The sequence below is a fragment of the Quercus lobata genome, chromosome 1 (assembly GCF_001633185.2).
Source record: "Quercus lobata isolate SW786 chromosome 1, ValleyOak3.0 Primary Assembly, whole genome shotgun sequence".
NCBI lineage: Eukaryota > Viridiplantae > Streptophyta > Magnoliopsida > Fagales > Fagaceae > Quercus > Quercus lobata.
This window is the reverse complement of record NC_044904.1, coordinates 2,320,417-2,336,063: the sequence shown is the minus strand read 5'-3', so window position 1 is coordinate 2,336,063 and position 15,647 is coordinate 2,320,417. Positions and strand designations below refer to the sequence as shown.

Genomic DNA, 15,647 nt, shown 5'->3' with positions numbered 1-15,647 from the left:
ATCTACGCAACCTAAATTCATGCAACCAAACTGACTAACAAACTTTTGGAGCCAAATCAGAGTTCTTGTTGGAGTGTGAGTATCTTTCCTTTTAAAAAATAAAATAAAAAGATAGCTTGTGTTGTATTATAGAAGTGAAATGCAACAAGAGTTTGTTTCTACTTTTTCCATTTGAATTTATGATGAGTTAGCATTTTTACTTTGATTCTACTACAATTTATTTTAGTTAATTAAGAGATCTAAGCTTATTTTCATTTGGAGATGATCTCCCCTTTTGTGCAGGGAGTGATTAAAGGGTGCATTCTATTGAAGTGCACGAAAACTTGTGCTTACTCAAAGCGTTCAATTTCCAGGTTAGTGTTTAAGATAATTCTTTAATACTTTTTCCTTTTTTGTTTTAAATTATAATTCAATAATTGAGGTAGGGAGATTTGAACCCCAATAGTTTCCTTTGAAAACATTAGAAGGTAACAATTGAATAAACCTTTAATATTTCTATTATCCACATATGAAATATAGAACATCTGCTAAGTATAACACTCACCAAAATCTAGTCCAATAAATAAAAGCAGAGCACCTACCACTTTCAAGTCATGTAGACAAATTATATGTATGTGTGTTTGACACGGAAACATAGAGAAATGGAGCTTCAACACGTAATGCATAAGCATCCTCTGATGATCAATGAATTTCCAGGAAATTCATGATCATTGATATCAAATGTGATTCCTTGCTTCAATGATGTTTCAAAATGTTTGACTTGAAAAAATAAAAATAAAAGTACTTCTATTTCCAGGCGACTGGAATAGATTGAAATCATTGAACTATTGAAGTTCTATATGGTTCAAACCTTATCACGGCGCGTCACCAGAAAGGAATTCTTTACTCTACCATTAATAAGCAATGGAAATGACCATGATATTAGTAAAATAAAAAATTCATATTACAATAATTTTAAAAGAATGAGCACATCTTCATATGTTTCTGAGCTCCTTACATGAATAGACATCCTATTCCTATCGCCACCTCTCTCATCTCATTTCTTAATTTTTGTATCTTTTGATTATCCGTTCTCATTTCTCACCAAGCAAATACTAGTACTATTCTCTAGTTGTCAACCTCTTACTCGATTTCAACCAGCCAATACACCCATGTCTTGGAATAGTTTCAGCCAGGGAACCATATGATCAACTTCCACCATGGAACTTCATTTTCTTTGTGTCTGAGTTGCTCCCATGTTGCAGAAGTACAGTTGAATTTTCCTGAAGGAGATGAAATCCAAACAGGCCTGTCCTGTTCCCCCAATCTAATGAGGCTAAGTTTAGTTTGAACAGTGACTAATTCATCAGCCCAAGCTGGAGACCAAGCTCACTGCCCATTAATCAGCACACTCTAGTTTTGCCTAAATGGAGCTTGCTGCATCATACACCATCCCCAATGATGCCATCAATCCATCCGAAGGAAGATATTTTTACCATCTCCCACTTCAAGAATTGCCAACCTCATTCCTTAATTTGAGCAAAGTTTTCCATCCCCAAGCGCTTTGTTGTTGGATATTAACATTCCAAAAGCACTTACCCTTCAAAAGAGCCTCATAGTCATGGACCCATGCAATGATGCAAATGCAACCCAAAAGAGAACCAGCTTTAGCAAAGAGGTTCCAAATGTGTTTCAGAATAGCAGCCTTAATTTTTATTCCTTTCTCCAACCATTTTTAGTCCCAATCCACCTTCCTTTTTTGGAGTATACACCTGGTCACAAGAATAATATTTCCCTTCCCCTCCTCAGTCCCCTTCCACAAGAAGTGGTTAAATTTCTGCTCGATAGCTGCAATAGCCTTCTAAGGAAGGAAGAAGATATATTTGGATACTGTACAGAACTGATTGAAGGAGAATCAATATACCAGAGAATGAGAGATGCCTTGCTGTGATCTTGTCTATGAGAGAAGTGCAGTCCCTCATAGCCAGCTTTCCTGAAATAAGAGGCATCCCAAGACATTTGACCGGAGGAGTTCTTGATTCCTAAACTATTTCATCATACATTAATTTGTTCGTTCATTCCCACGCCTTTATCAAGCTATCTAGATTATACTTTTAAAAAATCCAAATAGAAGTGGAGCTTTAAAAATAAATCTACTCAATCTAAATTCATGCAACCAAATAGATCCACAAAGTTTTGAAGCCAAGTCCAAGTTCTTGTTCGTGCATGAGTATTTCTGGCCTCTTCTTTTTCCCCCCAAAAAAAGTAGCTTGTGTTGCTATTTTTCCATTTGAATTTATGATGAGTTAGAGAGCATTTTTACTTTACTTTTACTTGTTAACTAGTAGCGAACCCGAACGTTACGTATGATAATTTTTATGGTGATTTTATTAATTTTTTTTATAATTTAAACTAATTTAATAATGAGTAATATATTTCGTAATCATATTTTTATTTATTATAGGAATAATCATAAATCATAAATATAAATTTTGTTGTACCAAAATGAAAATAATACAATTTTTCTCAGAAATTCAAAAGGTGAGATAACAAAAATATTCATTTTTTAAAATAAAATAAAGAAGTAAGAGTTTAATTGAAAATAGAAAAAATTATTAAAAAATCACAAATTCATAATTTAATAATTTATTATTCTTATAAAAATTTGTGTGTTTAAGTAATGAAATATAAGAATGTTTACATGATAAACTCCAATATTTTTTTAAGTGAAATTTGAAATTTAAAATACTATATTCAAAATATAGTTTTAAAAGTGTTACGATTTGATTATTTTATTAGTATATATTAATTAATATACTAAAATTTACATGAGTTGCACTTGAGGTTAGTCCAACTATTAGGTATTAACAACCTTTTTCATATAAATAGCACATGTGGAATATCAACTTTAAAAAAAAATCACAAAATGACTTGTAATTGTGTAAAAAAACCTCTGATTGAAAAATACAGTAGAAATATATATTTTTTTTGCATAAAAATATAGCTTATTATTCACATAAATTGATTTTTATTATTTAGACTGTCTCAAGTATTTGTGTGCATGTGTCTGTCCCTTAGAAATTTACCCCACTTGACATTAAATCTTCTTAAGTCCGCCATTAACGTGAGTTATTAACCCTTAACCATATAGTTGAATCTAATTGAAAATTTTAAAATACATATCCTCAGCTACAAGATAATAAATTTGGATTTAGAATAGGTGCTCGCAACCCAAACCTATATTTTCCTAAATGCACAAAAATAGATTGAATGGTTTGAAGTAGACCGAAATGGACCAAATGAACCGAATTGGACCAAATAGAACTGAATGGACTGAAGCGAACAAAATAGGAAGAAAGTAGGGAAAATAGGACTAAAGTGGACCAAATAGACCGAATAAGACCAAATAAATTTTATAGGACCGAAGTGGACTGAATTCGACCAAAGTTGAGCGAATAAGACTGAACAAGATTGAAGTGAACCGAATAGGACCGAATAGTACCTTTTTTTTAAGGAGCAACCGAATAGAACCTAAGTGGACTGAATAAGACCAAATCAGACTGAATTGGACAGCATAGGCCCAAAGTGGACTGAATAGGCTATTCTTGTAGATTTTCTATCTATATTTCTTTTCTTTTTTCCATGTATATCATAATTAATAGGCTATTCTTTTTCATATGCCAAACTTCATTTGAAAAGGAAAATAAAATATTTCTTAGTTTTATCTATGTAACGAATAAGTGTTAAAAATAATAAAGAAGTAAAGAAGTAAGAGTTTTAATTGAAAATAGAAAGAAAAAAAACATTACTATTACCATTCAAAAAAATAACTTTGTTCCTTTAGTTTTAGTTTTTTTTTTTTTTTTCCTTCTAATTTCAACCCTCATAGTGATAGTCTTAGTGTTTTTTTTTTTTTCCTTTACTATCCAACACGATATCATTTTGGTAAACTTAACAGTGCAAAATTTGAGAGAATGACTATATATATTAGAAAATGATGATGCAATTGATCACAAAATTGTCCTTGACCCACGAACACTTGTCAAATAATGAAAAGCGCCACATCAGCTGTTGGTTCCAGCAAGGACTCTGAGAGGCCTGAGTCAAAAATGGCGTCTCAACTAGTCTTGGAACGCTTGAATATTAGGCGTTTAGAGCGAAATAAATGAATTTCATTCACACGGGATAAAAACAGTACATCTTAAGCAATAACATTCCCAATCATACATAGTGTTTCCTCTATCCAATTAAGTGACAAAATAGGCAATGCCTCTAACACGTTGAACTAACATGTGAGCTACTTTATTTCCTTCTCTAATGGTATAAGATAACTGAACACTATGGAGCTGCTGTACCTGAGCCAATGCTCTTGAAATGTTATTCATGATGCTGAGTTGAGGGATTGTGGTACCCTGCTAAACGAATTAATAACTAGCTGAGAATCACTATCAAAAATCGCATAACGAATACTTTTATTGCGATCAATTTATGACCCCATCACAACTTATCATTGCCAGGCACCAGAAAGTAATTCATGGCTGTAAGCCTCTAACATTAATAACAATAGAAATGAGGATATTAATGAAAATAAAAATAATAATGTTAGAATAAAAATTTCTGGGTTATGCCACTAGGAGTGATAACAAGCTTCTATTTCTTTTCTTTTTTCTTTTAATAATTTTAATTAATTGCGATCGCAAGCAGAATAAAAATGGGATAAAAGAATAACTTTTGTCTTAATTAATGGGGAGAAACCATTTCATTTTTACTTTGATTTTTTTTTTTTTTCCAAAACAAAAGAAGGATTCCTTACTTCATACCCTAATCAGAAACTCTTTCCATATTGCGTGCATCACAAATAGAAATGGAGTGATAACAAGATACTATATTTTTTTTCTTCTTTAGTAAATTATTCAACATAATTGTGAATTTGTGATCATGCACGCAAGCATAGTAAAAATATGGATAAAAGAATAACTTTGGTCTCAATTAACAGAGAGAAATGATTCCATTTTTTCCTTTTCCAAACAAGAGAAGGATTAATTTCTTGCTTCATCCCCCTCGAAAAAACTCTTTCCACATTGCATACATCATCGCAAATAGAAATGAAGTGATAACAAATTACTATTTCTTCTTCTTCTTTTTTGTGTAAATTATTTGAGATAATTGCATAATCATAATTTGATGAAACACTAATGGGCTTTTTTTATCTTTGCAAAGTTACAGTTCATTGAGTTCAACAACATAAAATAATAAAAATTCTTAATTATTTTTTGTTTTAGTGTTAAGACATCAGATTTTGGATGAAACACTAATTATTAATTGAGCCCAATTAGATTTTTTTTTTTTCCATTCAATTAATCACAAATAAAAATTAGGGAATATATAATGATTTTTCGTTTACATTTAACATTCAAAAAAAGAAAAAGATCATTCTGGTACAAAAGAAAAAGAAACCATTTGAATTTGATTCCTTTCTTTTCTATTTCATTATATTCATTTGGTCTTTTCTTCCCACTCCTTCAAGCTATATAGATTCTACTTTTACAAAATCCAAATAGAAGTGAGCTTATATAAATCAACGCAACCTAAATTCATGCAACCAAATTGACTAACAAACTTTTGATGCCAAATCAGAGTTCTTGTTCGAGTGTGAGTATCTTCTTTTCTTTTTTTCTTTTTTTAATAAATAAAAAGATAGCTTGTGTTGTATTTTAGAAGTGAAATGCAATAAGAGTTTGTTGCTACTTTTTCTATTTGAATTTATGATAAATTAGGAAGCATTTTTACTTTGATTCTACTACAATTTACTTTAGTTAATTAAGAGATCCAAGCTTATTTTCATTTGGTGATGATCTTCCCTTTTAGTGCAGGAAGTGACTAAAAGGTGCGTTTTGTTGAAGTGCACGGAAAGTTGTGCTTACTCAAAGCATTCAATTTCGAGGTGAGTATCTAAGATAATCCTTTAATACTTTTTTAGAGAAAATTATAATTCAATAATTGGAGTAAGGGGATTTGAACCCTAATAGTTTTTGTAGGAAATATTAGAAGGTCACCATTTGAATAAGCCTTTAATATTTATATACATATATAGTACATCTGCTAAGTTAAAAGCATAACACCCACCACAATCAAGTCCAATAACTAAAAGTGGAGCACCCACCACTTTCAAGTCATGTAGACAAATTAGCTATATGCGTGTTTGATCGGAAGAGTCCCTGATTCCTTTCTTTTCTATTTCATTACACATTAATTTGTTCATTCATTCCCACTCCTTTATCAAGCAATCTAGATTATACTTTAAAAATTCCAAATAGAAGTGGAGCTTTAAATATAAATCTACTCAACCTAAATATTCATGCAACCAAACGGATCAACAAAGTTTTGAAGTCCAAGTTCTTGTTATTGCGTTAGTATGTCTTGCTTCTTCTCTTTTTCTTTTTCTTTTTTTCCTTTTTCCTTTTTTCTTTCTTCCCAAAAAAAATTAAAAAAAGTAGCTTGTGTTGTCTTATAAAAGTAAAATGCAATAAGATTTTGTTGCTATTTTGCCATTTGAATTTATGATGACTTAGAGAGCCTTTTTACTTTACTTTTACTACAATTTCTTTCAGATAATTAAGAGATCCAAACTTATTTTCATTTGAAGATGATCTTCCCTTTTTAGTGCAAGGAGTGACTAAAGGGTATGCTCTGTTGAAGTGCACGGAAAGTTGTGTTTACTCAAAAGTCTTCAATTCCCAGGTGAGTATCTAAGATAATCATTTAATACGTATTCACATAAAAGCATAACACCCACCACAATCAAGTGCAAAGTAACTTTCAAGTCCGGTAGACAAATTAGTTGTATGTGTGTTTGACAGGGAGACAACAGAGAGAGATGGAACTTCAACACTTCATCCATGAGCATCCTCTGATAATCAATAAATTTCCTGGGAACTTCATGTCCTTTTTGGAAAGCTTTTATTTTTATTATCATAAAATTATGCCCAAATGTACTGGGTGTGGTGAAGCAATTGTGGGTTCATGTGTCTGTTGTGGGCAATGTAACTTTCGTCTTCATAATTCATGCGCCGAACTACCCCGTGAGTTGCAACTGCCAATACATGACAAACACCCTTTAGTTCTCCAAATAACTAAAAATGATGAAGGCACTTACAAATGCAACTATTGCAATTTAGTTTGCAAACATTTCTTTTACCATTGTCCCCTCTGCAAATTTGTCCTTGATGTCAAATGTGCTTCTTCGCTACAATCCATCCTTGAAGTCGAAATTCACGACCACCCATTGGCCCTCTTCCAAGGTTCAATCTCATTCACTTGTAATTTTTGTGGTAAAAAAGGTGAGGACAAGCCTTGCCAATGTGCCTTATGTGGAATTTGGTTCCACCACAAATGTGCTTTCTTACCACACATGGTCAAACATATGCGGCACAAGCACCCTCTCAACCTCACTAAACCTCTCAAGAATGATCAATCTGAGGACCAACTTTGTCAATTTTGTGTAAAAAAGTTGGACACAAACTATGGGATTTATTATTGCTCAAGTTGTGATTATGTTGTCCATCTTGATTGTGCTATTGACAACTTTCATGGGGAGCTAACATTGAAGTGGGAATCAAAAGATGAGGAGCTTATTGAGTCAACAACCAGGGTGGGGAAGGACAAAATTGAAGTACCCATAGAAATCAAACATTTCAGTCATGAGCATGAATTGAAGCTTACTGATGAGCTTGAGAATTATGAAATATGTGATGGGTGTATACGAACTATCTTCCTTCCGTTTTACAAGTGTGCTCAGTGTTCTTTCTTTTTACACAAATCCTGTGTAGAATTACCCAATAAAAAACAACATCCACTTCACATGCACACACTCACCTTGAATTCAAGGAGATCTATGCTTGCTCGTTGTGATGTTTGTGAACTTTTTACTAATGGCTTTACCTATAAGTGTAGCATATGCGGCAGGTTTGAACTTGATGTTTCATGTAGTTTGATCCCAGAAAAGCTTACTCATGTCGGCCACGAGCATTCCCTCATTCTCTCTAGTACAACATTGGATGAGAAGTGTAGTGCTTGTAATTATAAAACGAAAATATTTCGTTGTACTAAATGTGAATTTACTCTAGATTTTGGATGTGCTACGCTGCCACTCACTGTAAAACATAGACAACATGAGCATCTTTTTTCCTTACGATATTCTGCTGAAGATAATTCAGGTGAATATTATTGTGATATTTGTGAGGAAGAACGAGATTCAAAGTTTTGGTTCTATTACTGTGATGAATGTAGCTTTCCTGCTCACCCCAAATGTATATTTGGAGAGTTTTTAAATAGCGAGTATCGAGACTGCCGAAACATCAAGTTTGGAAGCACTTACACATCCGACATCCACCAACATCCCCTCACTCTTGCTCATAAAACTATGGACCATGCTTCATGTGACAAGTGTGGTAAATTTTGCAATGAAGTGGCCTATGAATGTGCCACTTGTAATTCCATTATTCAGGTGGAGGGTCTGCCGAATTGTGAAACCTCCCTGATGGACTTCGCCGTCGCCGAGAAGCAACAAATAGTAAGAAAATGTTTGAGTTTATTTTTTAAGGGAAAATTTATGAGGATAAAAATTAGAATTAAAGCTCATGTTCCGCATTCATTAATTTTGTTTTTATTTCTTTTACTTAGCAATTGCCTATATAATCTAAGATACTTTACCTTTGCTCATGGTAACCTCCCTTATATAAATCATATTTTCAAATGCAATGCGTAGTTTGCAGTTTTCTAAGTCTCACTTGGTATCAGAGCATCACAATCTCTTGAAAATTTTAGCATCTTTTATTTTTTGGTCTGAAGCTTCTGGTAGGACAACCAGATTCGGGTCCATTTAACCCCTTTTTCTTGCACCACTCCAATAATAATTCTGGTTTGGCACTTGTTTCTCAGCCTCTCATTGGTGAGAATTACAAAACATGAGAGTCAATCCATGATAATGACGCTCACAGCCAAGAACAAGATTAGTTTCATCAACGAGTCCATTATTCCAAAACCTGTTTTAACAGTTTAGACCCAAATTTCCTTGCTCGGAAACGATGTACTACCATGATTCTTTCATGGCTTCTCAATTATATATGTTTGCAAAGGAAAGTTTGAATACTTGACCAACATTAAACTATTTTATATAGTGAATTAACAACTTTTTGACATTATTTAGGATTTGTCTATCGATTTGCCAAAAAATAAAATGTTGCGCAAAGTTAGGTTGAGTAGAACACCATACTTGTTATTAACGGTAATAAGTCAACTAATAACATCTTTTACGCTGTTGCTTATGATTTTTTTTTTTCCTAAGGTTGATGCTAAATTGAAGCACATGTTTGAGTTAGCATATTTGTGATCTACCATGAAGATTACATAATTTCTTATTAAGCAGTACCAGAATCAAGTTTCTAGCAGCAGAATTGACATCATCCTCGTCGTTCTCTTCACCATCTCCTCGCTCCTCGATGCGATCGTCGACCACGACAACAACAACAACAACAACAAAAACGACAACGTTGTCGTTGATATTGATATCTGCCCTCACGATTACGCTGCTGATTTAAACGACACGAATTTCGATGCCGTTCTTAGAGACACCCCTGCCACCTTTGCTGTCGTCGAATTCTTGGCCCACTGCTCATTATTTTATAGATTTACTACCATTTTGTTAGATCTATGCTTTGTTAATGGATATATTGGGATTTTTAAGGAAATGACTAGCTGTGGAATTGTTGTTTTAGCTGAAATATTTATATTTGTGAAGATCTTTGTGACTTGTGGAATTGGCAATCCAAATAATTATATAGGTTGTTTGATAATTTTCAAATAATTTTTTTTTTTAATTATATTAGATTGCAACTAACACATGGTTTACTACTTTGGCTACTAGCTAAATGGATCAGCAGGTTTGGTACTTCGGTAAATTTATTGGATTTAGATTTAGATTTAGATTTACGGTAGAATGGATTCTGATGATTAAGTGAATTTTGGGAGAATACATTTTTGTCTTGCAATTAAAAAATGGTTTACTACTTTTGAGATTAGCTAAATGGATTGGCAGCTTACTTAGTGATTACTTTTCTTTTCTTTTTTTTTTTCTTTTGAAAATGAACTTTTTTTTTTTTAAGAATGTGAATGACCCCCAATTAGTCCATTGAAGATCAATAGCTGACCAGCCTAACCCCACGATTTTGGGAATAAGGCTTTGTTGTTGTTGTAAACACGCACATTTGAAGAAGTTCAAACAAATTTGGATAGTTGTATGTCTTGTGGAGTTCAATTTTATTTAACATGGTTTAATTGGTCTGGCAGGAGTTCTGCTTCCAGAAATTGTAAGGTATGATATGCTAAAACTTGTGATCGATAATTCTTAAGGGGATGCTGTCTTATTATTTGTCGTCATATTGATTGAAAAATAAATTTTTGCAGCCCCATTACGAAAGAGTTGCAAGGCTTTTTGATGGACCTGATGCAGTTCATCCTGGGATCATATTAATGACCAGAGTGGACTGTGCATTGAAGGTATTTATGCTGCCACATTTCTTGATTACGTTCTTCGCAGGGTGTTATATTTTTTATGTGGGGGTAATGGGAATTACTTTCCTGATATTTTCTTTCTATGGAAGATGTTGGTGCCTTTTTCCTCTCCTGAGAATGACTACTGAATTTTATGGACACAATCAGAGAAATCCAATTAACGACACTAATCACTAATGTGGTTCTTGTATTTTATTGTTTTCTTCTCCACATTGGAACTGATTTCATCCATTAATCATTAACTCCAATCTGATCCCCCAATTACATGGAGTTGATGGATCATAAATAAAAAAAGGATCCTGTTTTACAGGGTGCTAAACTATCTTTTATAAGTGCAAGGCTAATTAAACTCAAACAAGTCCTGATTAAGTTATTTTCTCCATGTACTGGCTTAAATTCAATAGTACTCCTTTGACTTTTGCTGCCTGTGCTTCTTGGGTTTTAGTGTGATCTTTTCGTTTGTCCTAATGTGTCTGAAAGTCTGTCAAATCTGCTGATTGTTTGGAACAGAGAAGCCTATTTGATTGATGGTTATGGCAAGTTATTTGGGCTTCTTTGCGTACTCATATCAGTAAAGCACCAAAGGAACAGAATAACCTCGTCTCAAATTACAGTTGTTTTAATCTAAACCATCTGATTACAAGGCACAGCTAAACTGTAAACTAGAGAACATGGATTGAAGCTCTTCTAGCAAATAGGCAACTAAGGATGATCTGCAGTGATACATTTTTGACAGGGCGAAGTATATCCTGCTGAAAATTTATAATACTTTCAACAGGGTCTATTAGAAGTATAGAGGGCTTTCGAGGAAGAAACTTTGTGGCTTGACTAGGCTTCTGTCACGCTTAATACCCCTTGTCCAACCAAAACCTAAATCAAGACAAACAGGCCTGATGGCCTAATCAAAGCTGAAACAAAGGCAGACAAGCATGGCATGTCAGGTCTAAGAATAAACAAACCATATTTTGATATTATGTTAAGAGAATCCAACTTAAAAGTTTAAGTTAATAGGTGGAGATGTTCTGCATGTACATGAACCTCCATATCTAAGTCTCAAATAAACCAACATGGGAATGTGATGTCCTAACATGTCCTTCACTTCAATGAGTGGTGTCAAAGCCAATGGTTGGCAGAGTAGTGTGACAAAGAGCATGTAATTCACTTGATGGACCAGACTCGTAGTCACAGATTCACTGGTTGATTAACCATTGTGGGTCCAAAGTTACTAGTTTAAAATTTGGTTTGTATGCTCTAACATAAAGAAAAAGACACTTTTCTATGTTTGATTTATTGCATCTCTCTTATTCGGTTTCTTACATGACACTTGATCCTATTTATTTTGAATTGGTGGTTGGTCATTCTCCTTTCACTTTTTTGGCAGCCGGATAAACACTAAACTTTGTGATAAGTTTTCTGTGGATTATAATCCTGTGCTCTTTTGGGCCCCTTCTTCTAAATTTGTATCGGGTGGTTGGGAACCTAAACAAGAGAAATATGAAATACATGTTATTGATGATGCACGGACAGCTGATCGTAATTGGATCAACAAGCAAACAGTAAGGTATGGGTATTTACATCTAATTCTTCTTAGAACGTAATAATTCTATTGCACTATACAAGTATGATGTAAGAATTTACTATTTCAATGTTTGATTTATAACATACACATTTAACCTGTTTATGGTCATCATGTTTTTGAAAGTTTTCTCATACTTGGTATCTTTTCATTGGTAAGTTACACGTGCACCTAGTGGGTGCTAAGCTCATGACCTTACCCTTCATCCCAATATTATAGGAGGAAGTATCAGTTGAGCTATAGCTCATTGGTCTCATACTTTGCATATTTGCGGTGCATACATTCCATGCATACAAATCTGTCCTTTAACTAATGCCTCCTGCACAAAGATGAAGTCCTTATTTTGCCTCTATTTAGAGAAGTTTCTCATGTGCTGTTTGACACTAAATATGGAAAGTTTAAAATTAATGGAACTTCAATAAGAGATCGTCAATATTATCAACCTTTTATTATTATTTTCTTTCTTTACTGACATATCTGGATGCTTCACAATGTGGCTAAGTAGGTCTTGGTTTTTAGTTGCAACTATGTAAATTATCAAAGGAATGAGTATCATCAGAACTAAATCAAATATTTTATTGGATTACTTACAAGGCTCATTTATAACCAGATACTTTAAAATGGGAAATTGAAGTAAGTGATTTGTCTTTCTAAGCCACGGACATCAATTGTTGAATAGGAGTGGGGAACACATTTGAGAATTGATTACATAGAGAGGGTTTGCTGCAGAATTTAAAAGGGTTACCTCCCAGATAGTGAAAATCATTGAAATTAATGCACTTTGAATTGTTTAAACACATTTGGTATAGACCATTCCAGTGGGGTGGCCAAAGTTATCAACAATGTTTTGGGACTTCCATTTTGTTTCAATTTTCACTTAGTTTATTAGAAAAATGCTCTCATCACAACAAATTACAAACCAAGTACTGGGGAGATGATTAGGGACACTTAACATTTTGTTATATAGTAGTGTGAATTTTAGCTTCAAGTGTTGTTCTTTCTACTAGTGCTAATGTGATTTAAACTGTGCAGCTCCTTTGGCTTGGATGATGAGAAATTTGAAAATCAGCATCTTTCATCAAATGTGTCAGACCCTCTACAGGTCGTTTAGGGAGCATTAGAAATAAATTTGTCTGCTTCTATTACAAATTAAAGTTTCTTCTCTATAAATTAAGATATTGACTCTTGCAACTTGTAAATTAGATTGCACGAGCTGCGTATGATGTTGAGGAGGCACAAGGTATAACCTTTTGCTTTCTGGAATATATGTATTTGAGGTCCAGATCATTTCTGTTACTAAGACTGTTTGAAGGATAAAACAGCCAACAGTTATATTATGTGCTTGCTTGTACTTGGCTTTATCTTCTTGTTTGATTCATCAACTTCTTTTTACTTTTGTTTATGGGATAGATACTGTAGCTGTTTGTCATTAGCATAGGATAAGGGATTTTTTTTTTTTTTTTTTTTCAAAATAAGCAAATCTTTCAAACAATTTCATTAGTTAATAAGGTTTTGAAACTATTTAGCAATTTAACAAATCGAGTCCCTTGGACTCCATTTTGCTCTTTGAAATCGAGTTAAGAGGAGTCAAGTTTCAGTGCTAGGAAGAGTGGGAATGGCTGGAACTCAAGTGTTTCACTCTTGAGTATCATACACTCGATTTCCAACTGAAACTATCTCTAGCATTTCAAAGAGAAAAATAGTCTATTAGACTTGATTTGTTAGATTGCTAAAATTTTGCCAGATAACCCAGAAAGGTAAAACAAGTATTGAACTATCTAGGACCAAACTAAATGCGAGCTATAATGTTTAATCAAATCTGATTAGCACTTTATATTAGCAAAAAGTACTTATCTTTTCAACTGTCTCTCATTGTCTCTTCCTCATTAGCTTCTCACTCTCATCCTTGATGCTAATGGGTTGTGACTTGTGAGGGTCATAAGGAGGCGTGGTGCCGTAAGGCTTAGGGGTGTGTGGCCGTTTCATAGCAATGATCTTGAGTTCCTGACGAGTTTGGTGTTAGGAATGATATCTTTGGCTATGCAGTGATTTAGTTTTGAGATTTGCAATGATTTTTTCCTTGGTCTCTCTCATTTCCAATTGCAATAAGGATGTAGGTTTTTGGTTAAGGAAGAGAGAGAAATGAAAATAAGAGAATAATTTTTTTTAAAAGTAAAAAATATCTATCCCAAAGAGTCATGACTCATGAAAACTACCAGAGGTCAATTGCTTCTTATATGTGGAGATGTGCATGGTTTGAGTTAGTTGGATTTAGTTTAGGGTATTTTTTCATCTCAACTCGTTTACCTCAGATTGAGTAATCTCCAATCTAATCTAATATCTCTAAAAATCAATCCAACCTAACTTTGATGGTCCGTTTGGATTGAGGGAGAGAGAGAGAGAGTAGAGTAGATTAGAGGTGTGTTTGGATACCGTTTATTTTGCTAAAAGCTTAAAACTGAAAATATTGTAACAAAATAATTTTTAAATGTGTGAATAATACAATGAGATCCATTTTTAATGAAAATTTGTCTGAAAAAAGAGGTTTGTGAGTTCCATAAACAATGCACAGGACACACTGAAAAGCATTGTCCACCGCTTAAAATTGTTGGTTAAAGAGTAGTGGGTCTCGTGCACAATGCACGGACCCACTGACAGAACATCCCAGCGCTTCTCAATGTATATATATATATATATATATATTTAAAAAAAAAAAAAAGGCATGAAACGCTAGAAACGCTAATGCAACAATTTCATTGCTATCCAAACATATACTAGATTTAGTACAAAATTAGCTTATTTTTAGCCAACTCTACTCTACTCTACTCCCCTTCACTCCCCCTCCTTCCCTCCTCCATCCAAACAGGCCATTAGAGATTAAGTTAGGATCATTTTGTTAAGAATAATAAAAATTTAATTTACATTTAATTATTTAAGCACATTTCCTAATTGATAACATTTTTATAGATTTGAGCCCAATATTTTTTATCTAAATTTTTTTTTTTTTTTTTTTTTTTTTTTTAAAAGAAAAAATTCTATCTAAACTAAATATCTCAACATACCAAAATATATATATCCAAGTAACAACATATTTTTTAAACTATTAATGTGCGCACCGGAAGTGAAACTGTTGGGCCTAACCTCACTTGGACTCACAACTTATTTGTAATGTGGGTTTAGGATTTGCTACTTCGGGTTATTCTTGACATAGAGACTCAACAAAGTTTCTCTTGTCTCTCTCTCTCTCTTCTTGAATCACTCTTTTTCTCTACTCTCTATTTTCTGGAGAACCTTTCAACAACTTTCTCCCTTTCCCATCTTCTCATATTTATAGCTCTAGATTAGTGGAGAGATCATGATTACTGCCATAGTTAGTGCAATTAGGGGTCCAATATCATTAGTTGTAAGTGGATGGTTAGGTGGGAGTGGAATGTGGCGAATGTGGCCTTGGAACTTGGTTCCAATTCAAGCAGGCATGCCCGACAACAGTGTTCCCTAGGCGCTACCGAGCATGCTATGG

The 15,647-nt window shown here is 33.6% G+C and overlaps 1 protein-coding gene across 4 annotated transcripts; it reads left to right on the top strand.

The window, feature by feature from the left end:
• On the top strand, positions 1-9,775 carry LOC115974147. Of its 4 annotated transcripts, none has more exons than XM_031094374.1 (6): positions 1-75; positions 283-353; positions 5,853-5,923; positions 6,644-6,720; positions 6,840-8,551; positions 9,326-9,775. In XM_031094374.1, the coding sequence occupies exons 5-6, from the start codon at positions 6,857-6,859 to the stop codon at positions 9,368-9,370; spliced, it is 1,740 nt and encodes a 579-aa protein (XP_030950234.1). In that variant the 5' UTR covers positions 1-75; positions 283-353; positions 5,853-5,923; positions 6,644-6,720; positions 6,840-6,856; the 3' UTR covers positions 9,371-9,775. The 4 variants fall into 4 exon arrangements, with proteins under 4 accessions (XP_030950234.1, XP_030950243.1, XP_030950229.1 ...); XM_031094383.1 differs by having other exon boundaries at positions 6,626-6,720; XM_031094369.1 differs by having other exon boundaries at positions 6,591-6,720.
• Positions 9,776-15,647: the final 5,872 nt, after the last annotated feature.